The following is a 16,437-nucleotide window of genomic DNA, read 5'->3' as shown; positions in this document are numbered from 1 at the left end:
TCTCCGTTACTTGGAAAAGTCAGCTCATTTGCCTTCTTATCTACATCTAGAAGCCTGGACTCCAACCCATAGTTAAGGTCAGAGGGTGGAGAATTGTGAGGGGGAGGGCGGCGAAAGGCCTAGCCCAAGGCATTGGCGAGCAAGTAAGCAAATGCCTATGCCAGGGTGCGGAGGCTGGCTGCCAAAACTGCGCCAATTTGCTGTCGGATTCCGACCCAACTACCGTAAGAACAGAATGGAAGGGCAAAAAAGGATTCTATGCGCGTCACTTAGACATTGAAAAATTGGATTATGAAATTGCGAAACATAATTTTTGAGCGGTTTTCCTGTCATCACACGTAATTTCCCTCCTTAGGTTAGGGGGCTGAGAAGCTCTTGCTTGCTGCTTGCTGTCTACTCCTTCCTGGTACTCTTGAATAAGGCAAGGCTTTTCCCTATTCCCACTGGTGCAAAGTCAGTAGTACTAGGGCCTTCGAGTTGGATGGTACCTATAATCAGACGCGGCAGTACAGGATTTTGCTGGATAGGCTTGGTGTTACAATCTCTTAGCAAAATCCAACCAGTTGTTTCTAAAGACTGCCCTCTCTCGGCTGGATCTTGGTCCAGCCTACTACGAGGATCCCGTATCCAGCAACCCAACCTATACAAAGGGCCGAAACGAACCAACCCACTTGTCCTGATCGAGAGTAAGGGGGGGGGCGGCACGGAAGATTGGTCCGCTCCGAAAAGCTGAGTTTTTCGATTCCGCATATTTTGACCAATTCAAGGTGAAAAATCAACCTGCTATTAAGGATATGGCAGAAAGAAATAATAGAAAAAGAAAGATACCAAAGTGGATGATTGACCGAAAGGGTTGGTGTGGCCACAGCTACAACTACTGGCGCTTCAAAGCATACAAAGGGTCTTCTCAAATCCTCATCTTCTAAGTCTTCCCATTCAGCTTCGATATCATCAGCTACAATCTAAGTTTCTCCAATCTCGATCTAAGCTATCAATTTCGGAGTTCATATCTCCAATTGCATCAGCTGAGCTCAAAGAGGAAAGAAAAATGAGCAGAGAGGGTCTTCTCGAGTCCTCATCTTCTGAATCTGCCTGTTTAGCTTTGACTAAGCTTCTCCAATCTCGATCTAAGCTTCTTTATTATCAATCTCGGAGATTAGAGCTTCCATTTCATCAGTTGAGCATAAATCGCAGAAACTCTCTCTCTCTCTCTCTAAAGCATAATCTTTCCATTTTTCCATAGATCAATGGGCTGAACCTCAAATGGGGTTAATACCACCATCAAATCTACAGATAAATGAAATTCATTGCTATTTTAGAGATGAATTAACTCTGTCCATCTTGATGCAGGTGATACTGAGATTCCAGAGCTGGGTTATGACAGGAAAGAGGCTAGATGTACCCATGAATTGGTTTGTTATCGAAGGAACACCCAGAAAATCTCACAGGTGCGGATACACAAATCTTATGAAATGTCTTCAGTCTTGAGTAGCAATCTAGGAGGTAAAACTGTTTTAACTTCAGTGTAGAGCATTAAATAGACCTGCACAAATATGTGAATCTGCTAGCTGTTAGATTTTGATATTACTTCAGAAAATTTTCTTATGTTAGGAGTTCCCACTTTATCTAGTTGAAGGATCCTTCTGCCTGTGTTAGGAATATCTTGATAATGATTAAATTGAAAATCACCTGCAAAACAGGAAACAAGATTAGCCAAAAAAATCAGCTAGAGTATTTCCTTCCCTAAAGGAATGTTGTACTCTTGCTGATATTATAGATCTTATGTTGTTAATACAGTTCACCTCCACTGAGATGCGCCAAGGGATTTCCCAATTTCCCTCTAACCTGATCGTTTTATTCTTCCCTCTAAAGCTGTACTCTGATCTAATCTGGTTTCAGATATGAAGCAATGTAAAATAAACCAAATTTGATACCTGAATATTCGGTTTGATACCCTGCTACTAATTCTTCTTCTGCTTTTGGTACATCAAAAGGTAATCTTTCACACTCGGCGAGAGAAGAAATTAGAAAAACGATAAATCCGACGGGAGAATAAATATAGAATAAGTGGAAAACAAAACTACAATTTACTTTAATTTACTTAGATTTATTGAATCGATAATGGATTCAATCAAGTTAAGTGAGATAAAATCATTTTTTTGAAACTTTAATGTGGGTGAAATAAATAGGTTAAAACTGGCTAAACATCACTATTTATTACTCATATAGGATTTCAAAGTATTAAAAAGGACCCCCTAACAGTTATAAGGCCCTTGCGTCACAGCTATTCCCGGAGAACAAATTACTCTCTCCCATTGATTATGGGAGAACAATGCAAAACCACGTTTCTAGCTTCTTTTTGTTGCAAAACCAAACAGACCAATGCTAACAAGGACATGTCGTACATATTTGTTTTACTGATTGAAGTGCTGTATTTCTCATTACAACATGTTTGCTGCTTCTAAGACTGACAACTCTTCATGTTTGAACTTTGACTCCTGGTTTTTGCTTACCCAATCGTTTCTGCTTACCTTTAAATGGAATTTTGCAACCTTTTTTTCCACATTTACCTCAATTTTCATAAATCTAGATATTTGCTACATCAATCTTCTTGGAGCCTTGCTATCTTTCGGACATGGTGACATCCAGCTGTATGTTGATTTTTGAGTGGGATCAGGGTAGAGGGATGGGTCATATTCTTAGGAGTTTCAAACTTGTAGGTCAATCTGGGCCTTCTATTCTGATTTTGTTAATGCTTTGAGGATCAGTAAAGGTGGGCTGCTGAGAACATCATAGTTAAGTGACTAACGATGGCAAGTCATGCTTTCATGCTGTTTTAATCGTTTAGACTAATTGCACCTGCAAATTTGTGTGTTGCTTGCAAAAAAGGCAGTGATCGGTGAGGCTCTTCAATGAATTCTTATGTTCCTTTGTTTGCTACTTCTGATGACGTGGGCATATGCTTTAAAGAGGCGATGATGATTTTTGCCAATTTTATTCCCTTCTGAGCTGATTATTCAGGCATTTGAGGTTATCCGACATAACTATGTGGCACTCAGTTATCGGCATAAGAAAAAATAAGCTCGACATAACTAATGCACTATTTGTTGGCTGTATTTAATTGTTCATTATTAATATCCTCATGACTTATGCAGGTATTATTTTATGCGGGATAAGTTATGGAATAAAAACACTTTTGTCAACAATGCATGGATTTGAGTATCTATAGGCAAAAATACCCTTTAATGTAGATAGTCCCTGCATAGCATTACTCATTTATTATTCACCGCCTAATATTCCGCACATCATTTTTTACAACATAACAGCTTTTACATTATTATAACGTCATAACTAATACTTTAACAAATAATGTCTTACTCTCTTGTATTGCAATTTTGTGTTATCACTGAAGAAAAGAAGAGTGATGTAGGGTGCTTTATCTTTTGCTTCATCACTTTGTGACCGTCTGGTGGAGTATAATCTTGTGTAGAAACCTAGGTCTATGTCAAAATAAATGTGTGTTCCTTTTTACATAGTCAAGGTTTGTGATGTTTTTTTAATTCTAGCATTTATCTTTGTTGAACATTACAGTCATTGTCATGTTCTACACCATGCTGCAGATGAGCAAATTCGTTTGGAAGAATTGCGTGATAAGGTAATGATTGTCTAATAATTCATTGAAGTGTCATTTCAACTTGGAATCTGTAACTTATTGAATTATCATCAGGTCGTATCAGAAAAATGAGGACAACAACCTATCCTGATTCTGAGTAAGAATTGGTACGATTGTTTTGATAATAGGTAACATTGATTTTAAGTCTTGTGGAGATATCTTTGTAATGCCCTATAAGTTCCTAGGCTTCCAATTTCAGTAACTACAGACTTAATGACGTAATAAGATGCTAGAAGGATACAATACTTACATAAGTAAAGTAACCAAATATTATTTCCGAAGATAATTGGGCTGTATACCCTTAAAGCCCAAACTGTGATTAAATGAGATCATGAAAAGATGGTTTGGCAAGGGTGTTTTAAGTCTTTCAATTCCAGTAAATGGAGAAGAGGGTCCGAGAGACTAGGACACATCCTTCTGTTGCAATTTCCTAAGACGCCTCATAGCCTCCTACTCATAAGTATGGCGCGCTTCACACCCATGAATAAGACTCTATTTGACGTGGCATGTTGGACACCCTAGGACACTTGAACTTTGTGCTCTGATACCAAGTTTGTCACGACCCGACCTAGGTCCTAGTTGTAACACGGCGATCGAAACCCCGAAGGGCTTCAACCAAGCCTCTTGTATATATCATATAAGCATACATAAGGTAAATTAAAATTGAAAACATCATAAGAAAGTCTAAACCATGAATAGCAAACGAAGAATGTCACATGACAACATAGACTCGAAACATTTGTCCAACTAGATGCCTCTACTCATGAACATTGGCGGGGGCTAAGACATGTCCCTAGCTCACCCTCAATATGAAACATAACAAAAGGTCTTTGAAAACAATAACCAACTCGCTGACTAGTCCTCGATAAATGAGGACTCACTACAAACACCGTCGGATAGGAAAGTTTAATTAGCCACGCGGACGAATATGACCTTCAACCTCAACCTCTACTTTATGAGATAATGTAGGCAAAAAAGTATGCATTAGTACATTGGAATGTACTAAGTATGAGGGTATGACATGCAACGTAAATCATGAAATGCAATGGTCAGGTAAAACACATGATAAGATGAGATAAGTAAAGTCATGAGAAAATCATAATGACCAAAGCATTTGAAAAACATTATTGACATCATGAAAATACATATGATATCGTACATATGTGGGATAGGAACCATAACCGACAATAATACCATGCGATCTATAACATGGAATCCCGTTGCCTCCCCATACAACGAAGAAAAAAGGAAATCTACTTGCCAAGGTAAACTCTACCTCGCTAAGCGGGTCATACATACGCTATATGTGGATCCAATAGCTAGGCCAAAAGGGGAAATCCTACGGTGGCACTTAGTTGTCACGATCCGACCTAGGGCCTAGTTGTAACACGGCGATCGAAACCCTGAAGGGCTCCAACCAAGCCTTTTGTACACATCATAAGCATACATAAGATAAAGTAAAAGAGAGTCTAAACCATGAATAGAAATTGAAGAATGTCACATGACAACATAGACTCGAAATATTTATCCAACTAGATGCCTCTACTCATGAGCATGAGCGGGGGATAAGACATGTCCCTAGCTCATCCTTAATATGAAATATAACAAAAGTCTTTGAAAACAATAGCCAACTCGATGACTAGTCCCCGATAAATGAGGACTCATCACAAACACCGCTGGATAGAAAAGCTTAATTAGAGATTTAGGTTAATTTATAGAGCTAAATTAAGTCTTAAGAACGTCTAGGTTCATTAACTATCAATTAGGGAAAAGTCTAAAGTGCCCTTACTTAATTAGAAATTTAGGTTAATTTATAGAGCTAAATTAGGTCCTAAGAACGTCTAGGTTCATTAACTATCAATTAGGGAAAAAGTCTAAAGTGCCCTTACTTAAAACTGAATTCGGACGAAAACCATCGCCCTGGTCTGTGATGTGGAGGTGTTCCCTAATAGGCCAATTTTGAGCGAATGAGATTTTGACCAGATTTTGACCAGATTTTGACTCGGGAAAAATTGCACTGAACGGGAGCAAGTCCGCGTCGTTTTGCGCAGTTTCTTTGAAAAATCTATCTTTCGATATATGGGTCCTAAAAATCCACCGAGGGCATTTTCCCACAGGTTTTGTCCCCCTGATCGATATTTCGAATTCGGATTTGCCAAAAAGATTAAGGATAATGTATTACGTGAGCGGCCTATTCCCAAGGCATTTTTAAGAAACTTGTGAGCATTTTGAGGAATGTTACAAGGTTAATAAAAATACCAAAGAAATGGGGGGAAGATACTTCTTTTCTGTGTTGGACGAAGCCATCAAATATTTTGGCGAATTTCAGACCTTAATAGAATTTCTAATTAGTCGAGTATATCTTTTGGGATGTAGATTATTAAAATAACCATAAGTCATTGGTATTAAGAACGTTATTGAGTTTTTGAGAATGGAAACTAGAGTTAGATTAGAAACATAATCATAAAAGTGAATGAAGTTCTCAATTAAGCTTTGAAGTAGTTTCAGAACTTGCTATTGTTAGTTGAGTATGTCTTGATGATCTTAGCTCTATATTCGTAGCCTGTGAGCTGTTGAATACTCTCGAAACTTGAAGAAAGGGAATTGAATTTAAAGCTTTCAGGTGAGTTAAGACTTGTTCATACGAAAGGTCTTCCCTTACGAAGTCATGCTCATAAAGTGTTTGATTAAATGTTTCTTAAGGTTAATGTGAGTTTAATTGGAACGAGTAAGGTCATATTTCCTTATTATTAGTCTATTTGGTGCACTATGTACTCCCTGTTCTAGACTCATAAATCTATGACCTGGGATGGTCGGTTATTATTAGTCTATTTGGTGCACTATGGACTCCATGTTATAGGTCACATGGTTTATGTCGGTTAACGATCGCTCTCACAAAGGTACAAGGTCCCTCTCCCCATGTTTAAGATATTTACTATGATGTCTACTATAACGGTTCATCTCACAAAAAGGTAAAACGTCTCTCCCAAAATGATTAAGGTATTTTCTTACTATAGCGATATCTCTCACAAAGTAAAGTATGTGCTCTCACAAGGTTAAAGGTTTCTCCCAAAGGATTTATTAAGTGTTTGTGAACGTATATGCAATTAGATCTCTTTTATATCTCTCCCATTTGCTTTCTGTCATAAATAATATATAAAAGGCACCTTGTGGTCTATAAAATCGGTGAAGCACTTCTATTTTGATGTTGTACATCTAAGTTGTTGCTACTCTTGCAGCCTCTGTTCTTTGGTCCTCTGCTTCCATAAATGATTCCTAAAGTTGGAGCAACACTTTTCTCAACCAACGCTTCTCACCCATCAACTGGTACTTTGTGCAGTATGTCTTACTCTTTTTGAAGTTGATAGTATGTTGGATTGTAATCCATGTAACTAATCCTCCTGACACCTGTTTTTTTAAGAAGGTGCTAGTTGCTCAAAAATTGGACAATGAGTTTGTCAGCCAAGTATCAATGACCAACAGTGAGTATCAAACTTAACCATCTATTGTTTTACTTTACTGCGTCTGTTATTAAATGACTAATTTTGACTTCTAGACTTTCCTGACATTCTCTTTATTTCCGCTGCCTCAGTTATTACTTCACAGTCCCGTTTTAACCTGATCGTTTTTTTTGTTTTTATTTTTTAAGTAAAAGAGTAGCAGGGTCAAGGCCCATCTATAAGATAAAGAAAAGAGTTTGTACATGGTCAGGTCCAAAAGTGCCCCAGCCCAAATGAAATCAAGAAAAAGTAACAAACAAAACTACAAGAGGAAATGAAAGGAAAGTGAGCAGACAAGGGGTCTTCTCAAATCCTCATCTTCTAAGTCTTCCCATTCAGCTTCGATATCATCAGCTACAATCTAAGTTTCTCCAATCTCGATCTAAGCTATCAATTTCGGAGTTCATATCTCCAATTGCATCAGCTGAGCTCAAAGAGGAAAGAAAAATGAGCAGAGAGGGTCTTCTCGAGTCCTCATCTTCTGAATCTGCCCGTTTAGCTTTGACTAAGCTTCTCCAATCTCGATCTAAACTTCTTTATTATCAATCTCGGAGATTAGAGCTTCCATTTCATCAGTTGAGTATAAATCGCAGAAACTCTCTCTCTCTCTCTCTAAAGCATAATCTTTCCATTTTTCCATAGATCAATGGGCTGAACCTCAAATGGGGTTAATACCACCATCAAATCTACAGATAAATGAAATTCATTGCTATTTTAGAGATGAATTAACTCTGTCCATCTTGATGCAGGTGATACTGAGATTCCAGAGCTGGGTTATGACAGGAAAGAGGCTAGATGTACCCATGACTTGGTTTGTTATCGAAGGAACACCCAGAAAATCTCACAGGTGCGGATACACAAATCTTATGAAATGTCTTCAGTCTTGAGTAGCAATCTAGGTGGTAAAACTGTTTTAACTTCAGTGTAGAGCATTAAATAGACCTGCACAAATATGTGAATCTGTTAGCTGTTAGATTTTGATATTACATCGGAAAATTTTCTTATGTTAGGAGTTCCCACTTTATCTAGTTGAAGGATCCTACTGCCTGTGTTAGGAATATCTTGATAATGATTAAATTGAAAATCACCTGCAAAACAGGAAACAAGATTAGCCAAAAAAATCAGCTAGAGTATTTCCTTCCCTAAAGGAATGTTGTACTCTTGCTGATATTATAGATCTTATGTTGTTAATACAGTTCACCTCCACTGAGATGCGCCAAGGGATTTCCCAATTTCCCTCTAACCTGATCGTTTTATTCTTCTTCTGTCTCTTCTTTTTCTTGCCTCCATTATCCTTTTATTTGTACTTTCTCATGCAGTAGCAATACCTAACATGTTTTCAGGTGTTACTTTCCGAGAATCATGGAAGTGAATCCGTCACCAATTATGCCTCCTGCTGAAACACAACCTTCAGTCCAAATCTAGGTTGAGCACCCGAATTTGGCAATATCCATCCAGTATGGAATTTCTAGTTTACTTGTAAGTTTCACATTTCTGAACAACTAATTATAATTAATGTTGCTGCTGGATGTGTTCACTGGTCCCAAACCAAACATCATACTCACTAGCAGTTACATGATGTTACTGGGATGTCTCATTACTATTGCTATAAATGTTATGCACCTTGAATGACAGATTTGTTTATTACCTTTATTATGTTGATTGTTGATGCTTTCCTGTCAAGGTAGGTGTAATTGCGTCTATTTGCTGGCCTTTCGCTTTATATTTGTTTGCTTTTTACTGCATCAAGTAGGTTTATATCAATTAATTCCAGTATTTCTCCAATAAGATATAAATATCAATATAGTTGTCCAAGTTCCAAACAAACTCTTCAAAGTATCAGGCATGATTATGTTTTTCTAGCTTCACTATGATTTTTAAACTCTTTTTGGTTATGTTTAAGGTGAATATAAAAGTTGTAGGCTATTATGAAAGATTCTTCTGTTGTAAGTTGCAGGTTTCTAACAACCTTGCTCCGGTCAGATGAAGATCTGCGTTGCTGATTCGACATTCATCTCTAAGTCAGCATAGGTTGCCACCTCAGAAATACAAACCTACAAGTGATAAACCAAAGATGAGAAGTATAATTTTATGTGAGACATGTTTAGTAGTTCGTGGACATGCTTTGTTTGATGGACCGAAAGTTCAATTCAAATATGATAAACACGGATCATATGCAAAGATTGCAAATTGGGGTATCCTTTTGGTGGAAAAATACAGGACAAAGTCCATATTTTCCTCTAATTCCAGTAAAACACTGAAAAATTTAATAGGACTATAATATTTTTTTATGTAGGTACCCTTTTTCATGGATAAAGAAAACACTTCTGGTGTACTAAGGACCGAAGTCATCATCATACCAAGGGAAAATCCAAGGGACTGGGTTCGTCCTACCTCAGATTTTCCACTGGGGGTTGATTCATCTATAAACAGTAAGCTTTCTTTTTTATTGAGTATTCCTTTCGTTGATTGTTAAGCTGGATTCTAATAGATGCATAAGTCAATTATCATACTTGCATGTAATGTTTTAGTGGATTACTTAATATCTAATATGTACCACTTTATGCCTGATCCATCAAGATCCCATTTCCTTAAGCTCAAAGCCTCAAATATCTTATAGTTCAAACTAAAACCAATTAACTTCACGGATTGGTGATTCTTTATAAGCTTTGGACACTAGAAAAATTATCATCTGTTATCTATTTGAGTATATCCAAGGATATAAAAGTTGACTTGCTATTTTACAAGTTCCAAGATTAATTATGAACCAAACTAACCAAGTTTGCTATTTAATTGCGTAACAATTCGCTTTTCTGTTTAAAATGTAGGGATGCATGACAGAGACAAAGCTGGTGCTAAGCCCAAGTTAGAGCCTGAAGAGATGCAGCATGTTAATTTTGGCGATGATTAACATGATGGCGATGATAAGGATGTGGATGGCATAATGCCGAAGCTCCAACGTGCTGATTACTACATAGTTCCTCCTATGGAGGAGTTGATATCAAAGGAGAAGGAAGAAGCTGGTTTTTGTTGCCACGTGAAGGACTTTGTGGTAGGAAGACATGGGTATGGAAGCATCAAGTTCTATGTCCGGAAGCTTGATCTTGATTCTGCTATCAATTTCAACTGTCGTGAGGTGATCACTCTTCTTAATATCTAATTAATCTATATGGATGAGAGCAAGAAACCTCCAGTTGGACAAGGCTTAAACAAGCCAGCTGAGATAACTCTTCTTAATGACAGATGCATCAACAAATCGACTGGGAAGGAGTACAGAGATGGACCAATGGTCAATAAGTATAGAGGCTTATTAAGAAAACAGTAGAGCAAGATGCAAAAATTGTTTTTTATGATCCAGTGGAAGTGGAAATTTAGGGTGTCACACTTCTAATTGTGAGTTCAAATTTTCATTTCTAAAAGCTCATTTGAGGCAAGTTGATTCTGTCACACGAGTAGTATTCTCAGGATTTTCTAGCTTATGTGGAATGTGTAGTAGTAAGTCTTCCACCTTCTCCTCGTCCATGAACATTAGGGTGGGGACCATTAAACTTTCAAATAATTTTATAAAGATGCGCTCAGTCCAATAAATTAGTAATTAGTATTTGTAATATATATTATCTTTCTTTTATATGATACAGATAATCTTTTCATTTTGTTTTGTAAAATTTAAAATTTTGGGCCCTTTTTTTAATATAAAATATAGATTTATAGGATGTTGTGTGGTTCTGAATAAATATCTCAAATGATGTAATAAGTTTTATTGTTGGAAAATAATTATTTTTAATATGAACAAAATAGTGAAATAAAGAATAAAAAACTCAAATAATGTTAACCTATTTTAAAAATTATTAATAAAAAGGACATTTTTTTTATAGCTATTGTATTAGTTGAAGGGTCTTTTTTAGCTAAAACTCTAATGACAAAAATATTTTGAACAAAAAATATAGTAAAGGGAAAATGCATAAGTATTTTTGAACTATGATTGATTTTTTTTTTTGTATTTTCGCGTACTTTTTCTGCTGATGTACCGCCTTCAACCAAGTAAGTTGGATGCGTTTGTATACACGTGTTTGTCACATCAGTAAATTTTATTTTATTTTTTAACAATTAATTTTTTAAAACCATCTTATTTTCTTTATCTTGAAATTAATACACGTAAAAAAAATTTAAAAAAATTTCCTTGTATTTAAACTTCTTTTTAATTGTTTTTTTATCTTCATTCATTGTTTTTTTTCTTTTATTTTTCTATTGATTTTATTTACGTCTTTTATTTTCTTGAATAATATCGATCCTTTTTCTTCTACATATATTTCTATATTGACTAATGTTAAATTATTTAATCTTTAATTTATTCACTTTTGATATTTCTGATAGTGATTCTTCAATTTAGCTACATATATTTATAAATGTTATACTATAATTAAGGTATATTTTTTAAATAATGATATAATTTAAAAAGGGTATTAAGCTAAATAAACTTTGCCCAGAGATTAAACTCTATTTATATAGCACCATTCCAATACATTGCCGTTTATTTGCTTCCTCTGTCTCAAAAAAATATTGCTCTTCTTCTATGCTTTCTCTGTCTCAAAAAAATGTCGATATTTTCCTTGAGTAATACCGCTCCAAGTAAGTAAAATATTGTCTTGTGTTTCTGGGTTTTCCCAATGTAAGTAATTTTCTTGATAACTGAATCTTGTGCTTCTCTGGAATCTTGTATGTTGGGTCTCTCCATAACCATGATTCTTGACAACAAGAAATTTTTCTCATATTTTGAAAAACACATTTTTTCAATATATTCTTGCATTCTTGCATATTCTTGATAACTGAATCTGGGCATGTTCCGTGTTTATGCTTTCTTTGTGGGTCTTGCATAGTTGGTTCTAGTTAGTTGATATATTGTTTATGTGGCTTCTAATCTGTTTCTATATATTGACACAACTTTTTATCTTCACCAATTTCCCATGTTTTAGCAACACAGAGAAGTACGTTCTTTGTTTAAAGATATCTGACGTTCACCTGGTGTTTGAGAAAATGTCTTAGCTAGAAAAATCATAATCTATTAGGTAAAATTTAAAATTTAAGAACCTTTTTAGAAACAACTAAATCCATTGTACTGATGATTTCCTTCAGGTCTAAATTGGTTTTGTGACAAAAAAAAATTACTCTTCAAGTCTGAGTATTAGCCTGCCACGGCAGGTCTAAATTGGTTTTGTGACAAAACAAATTACTCTTTAATTATGATTGAAGGGAACGGTTTGAAGGGAAAGACTCAATGAAGCCTCCTCATAATCCAGGATGGCAAATTCTGGCTGAAAACAATTCAGGACAACAGGATGCGGACAAGACCAAACAAATGGAGACAGTTACTTTTTACAAGCTCCTCCTTTGTTAGTTTACTGATATAGTTTGGATGATCATTGAAACTATTGCAACTATCGGCAATGGATTGTCCCTGCCCATTATGACGATTCTTTTTGGAGAATGGACCGACTCCTTCAGACAAAATCAAAATAACAAAGATGTGCTTGCGGTAGTCTCCAGGATTATGCTTTGAACATTTTTTAAATATTCTAAGTCCTTATTTTATCTATTGTTGATTGAGTAGTACCATCCTGAAAATGAGATCTTCTAATTATCCGTGTAATTCCATATAGGTTTCATTGAAATTTGTCTACTTAGCTTTGGGATGTTAGGCAGCTGCATTTCTTTGTAAGTTCTCATTCCGCCTTTACTAAGCATAGGCAATTTTGAATTATTATTGAAGTTAAATTAATATGAGTGTTGTTCAGAGGTCCCTTGTTGGATGATCTCTGGTGAAAGACAGCCTTCTCGAATAAGGAGTCTATCTGAAAACTATTTTGCAGCAAGATTTAGCTTTCTGTGATAAGGAAACCAATATGGGAGAGGTGGTGGGGCGCATGTCTGGTGACGCTGTTCTTAAACAAGACGCAATGGGCGAGTAGGTAGTCATGCTGAAAAGCAACTCTACTAAGCCCTTCTTTGTGAAACCACTACATAGGAATTTGCTTTGTACATAAAAGATCCTTTGTGAGGATATGATTGCTCTTTCTATACTTGATATTATTTCCTTAACTGCGGCAGGTAGGGAAATTTGTACAGCTGATATCAACGTTCTTTGCGGGCTTTGTCATTGCATTTACTAAAGGCTGGCTTCTCACACTTGTTAAGTTATCCATCATTCCTCTACTTGTCATCTTTGCTGGAGTGATGTCCCTCATCCTATCTAGGATGGAGTCCCGTGGATAAGATGCTTATGCCAAAGCAGCAACGGTGGTTGAACAGACAATTGGCTCCTTTAAAATGGTATGTCATAAGTTTAAATTATTGTGATGCCCATGCTCTGATGAAATTTATATTGGGAGTAAAACAATCTTTGTTTCACTTTCTTTTCAGAAAATAACCACCAGTAGATGAGATGTATCTTGTTTCCTTCTCAGGCTGCATCTTTTACAGGGGAGAAGCAAGTTGTGGCCAGCTATAACGAGTCCCTAATTAAAGATTACCATTCAGGTTCAAATGAAGGGCTGGCAAGTGGATTAGGTCTTGGGTCACATTTTGCTATTATGTACTCCAGCTATGCGATGGCTATCTGGTACGGTGCAAGGTTCATCTTGGAAAAAAGATATATTGGTGGTCAAGTTCTCAATGTTTCCGACGCGAAGCTTCTCCATTAAGTAGCAAGGGATTTACTTTTTAAGGTACACTAATTTAACTAATAATAAATTTGAGAGTGATTATACTAGATGCACTTAGTGTTATATAATAAACTAATAATAGTACAAGTGTACTAATTCGACGGGGCTCCTCAAAGCTTGCAGTACTGTACTTAACATGTGCAATGAGGATACTGTACTTAAAAAGAGAATAGATAAACCGGAGTAATACTTATAATTCTTTCTATTTCTTCTTTTGATCGATTCGTCCCTTCCCTCTAAGGACGTTAAAATAGGCGGAGCTGGAGAGTTAGTGAGAATTGAGGAGCATAAAATGATTTTTTTTGATTAATCCCACTCCCCCTTTTTAATTCTTCTTTTCAATGTTGTAGTTTACAGATTCCTCCTTTTAGTAGCTTATTTCTTGAAATGTATTTAGCTTGAAACCATAACTCAAAATTTTATGATAAGTAAATTTATGTAGGGAGAGTTTTCTGCAAAAAGGTGTGATGCTGGTGGCGAATTGGCGATGCATGAGAGGAATGTAAGTTCCAAATTCTATTTGTATGAACTATATTGATTTGTAAGACAGCCCGGTGAACATTGCAAGTGCATGTGTTCTTTAATCTTTAACTTGCTTCCATTCAATTGTTATTAGAGTACGTCCACAGAATATTATAGTCTCGTAAGTTCCGTAAAGTAGTTGCCAGTTTTTCAGCTTTTTCTCTTTGGGAACTATTTCTTTTCCAATTTTTTCCCCAGACTACTTGGTTGGATGAATAGGAAATTCTCGATCCATCTTTCAGGTTGAAGCCACAGGAACTTTCTGTTTAGACGGCTTTTGCTGCAGGATGTAGAACTCCCGAAAATTGGAGAAGTGTAAGAGCAATGGGGGCAGTTAGGCTTGTTTTCAATTTGAAGCTGAAGTGCCAGAAAACAATACTACAAGAAAGGCTCTATGCCTATTCCTAACTTCTGATGTAAGTGCTTAAAAGTTGAAACTGAAGAAAGTTGAAGAGAAGTGGAACCCCTATTCTTCACGGCTCAGATCGTTTACTTATGTATTTGAACATTTGGAGAAGAGCGTGAAAGTGACATGCAAGAAGGAATAAATAAGAATAAAACTGGAAATAAACCTGTTTTCTCTTTCAGTTTGATAGTGAGATTTCATTTAGTTTGTACCATAGTGCTATGTTTTTTTTTAAATGAGAATACATAAAGGTATGATTAGCACTCCCTAAATCAGCACCACTTTTTTAAGGGTCACCAATTGGTTTGATCTATGCTATCTTTGTTTATCTCGTTAAGTATATATTGACTTTAAGGAAGTTTTATGTTGTGCTTGATTGGTGGGACATCACAACTGATATCTTCTTCTCACTTGGGAAAAACTTGGTCCATATAGTTGTATGCAACCAATGTCCTAAATGAAACTTACAAGATGACTGATTTATTACTCCAAAATAGCGTTTTTAGTTTACTCTTCTAAAATCTTCGTTCTTTTAAAGTGCATCTCCGTTCTTCAGGTTGTGTGTACAGAAGGACCTGAGAAAATTAGAGAACTGGGTGTTTCGTTCGTTCGATCATGTGGAGGATGGCAATCTGCATCTAGCTCGAGAAGGGGGCCACTCCCATCATCGAATTGTCTATGCTGTCGATATGATAGGCAGAGAGATGGAACGGGCCCTATTAGAGGCAGTTGTTAAGGATTTGAACACCATTTTGCTATAGTTTTTTCACTCAAGAGATTTTGCATATTTTTTTTCTAAAATAAAATTGAGTTTTTATACATGTTCCAGGAATTTGCAAGGATGAGGTATATTGGAATGGTTTTCCCTTAATGCATTGATAGGCAACAACTCTTCAGTTGCATCTGCATTATGAAAGTCGGGTTCTTGATTAGCTTTGGTAGCTCTTCATTTGTATTTTTCCATTGCAAGATGAATTTATTGCAACTTGTGTGAGTATAGTGTTATAAATTATTGTTTTTTGACCAAAGGCAAATTAATGAATAGAAATTGCACGTGTTTGTTCACTTGATAATCTTGACTAGGGTAGAGAAATTTTTGTTCGTGATCCAATTAGAAGTTTTTTCTCGGGAATTACATATTGTGGCTATTATGCTTCTTATATCTTACTTGACGTTTTGTATAATGTATAATTTTAAGTTGAAATTCTGAAGAACTAAAACTTAAGATTGAGTTTCATCTTGAAAATTGATTTTTTCATTGCAGTTTCAATAATCTTATACTTTTACAAATAAATAAAGTCTCTGAAATAGTTGGATCCATATTTTTTGGATTAAATCTATATTTATTTAAGAAATCTATTTAATATGTATAAAATATTAATTTATAAACTTAGGAATGAAATTTAAAATCATAAATTTCATATTCTGAATCAAACTATGAAAATTGTACAAGTTCATGATGATAAGGAATTTCACATTATCAATGCAAGAAACTCTTTTTATTTTTAATAAATAAGTACTAGAATAAAAATTTACAACAAAAAATATGTTTTGTATGAATTAATTTTTCTTTTTCCCGCGTGTATTAACTAGAAAACTATAAACGAGTCCGCTTAT

At 35.7% G+C, this 16,437-nt stretch overlaps 1 protein-coding gene and 1 long non-coding RNA gene across 14 annotated transcripts in view; both read left to right on the top strand.

Moving 5' to 3' along the window:
• Nucleotides 1-1,182: 1,182 nt before the first annotated feature.
• The window catches only part of LOC129872839 (uncharacterized), a 50,363-nt gene continuing 35,108 nt past the window's right edge, over nucleotides 1,183-16,437 (top strand). For 2 of the 9 annotated variants that reach the window (XM_055947754.1, XM_055947755.1), the window contains exons 1-3: nucleotides 1,183-1,448; nucleotides 3,592-3,655; nucleotides 7,923-8,020. In XM_055947754.1, the coding sequence (XP_055803729.1) occupies nucleotides 1,264-1,448; nucleotides 3,592-3,655; nucleotides 7,923-8,020 (347 nt within the window). In that variant the 5' untranslated portion in view covers nucleotides 1,183-1,263. Of the gene's footprint in view, nucleotides 1,449-1,482; nucleotides 1,504-3,591; nucleotides 3,656-6,912; nucleotides 7,013-7,094; nucleotides 7,156-7,322; nucleotides 7,749-7,922; nucleotides 8,021-8,516; nucleotides 8,653-9,130; nucleotides 9,606-10,001; nucleotides 10,824-16,437 lie in introns of those variants that run through there. The other 7 variants (XR_008762572.1, XR_008762570.1, XR_008762573.1 and 4 more) reach the window with 7 other exon arrangements.
• LOC129872848 (uncharacterized) lies at nucleotides 11,779-15,893 on the top strand. 5 transcript variants are annotated; one of them, XR_008762599.1, is made up of 8 exons: nucleotides 11,779-11,802; nucleotides 12,424-12,706; nucleotides 12,831-12,885; nucleotides 12,966-13,139; nucleotides 13,283-13,500; nucleotides 13,635-13,895; nucleotides 14,335-14,394; nucleotides 14,657-15,893. It is a non-coding gene; the product is annotated as an uncharacterized LOC129872848 (long non-coding RNA). The 5 variants fall into 5 exon arrangements; XR_008762601.1 differs by lacking the exons at nucleotides 11,779-11,802; nucleotides 12,424-12,706; nucleotides 12,831-12,885 and having other exon boundaries at nucleotides 12,904-13,139; nucleotides 14,657-14,830; nucleotides 15,377-15,893; XR_008762600.1 differs by lacking the exons at nucleotides 11,779-11,802; nucleotides 12,424-12,706; nucleotides 12,831-12,885 and having other exon boundaries at nucleotides 12,900-13,139; nucleotides 13,591-13,895.

This window comes from Solanum dulcamara, chromosome 11 (assembly GCF_947179165.1).
Source record: "Solanum dulcamara chromosome 11, daSolDulc1.2, whole genome shotgun sequence".
Taxonomy (NCBI): Eukaryota; Viridiplantae; Streptophyta; class Magnoliopsida; order Solanales; family Solanaceae; genus Solanum; species Solanum dulcamara.
The sequence above is the reverse complement of the archived record's forward strand: the minus strand, read 5'-3'. Positions and strand labels throughout refer to the sequence as shown.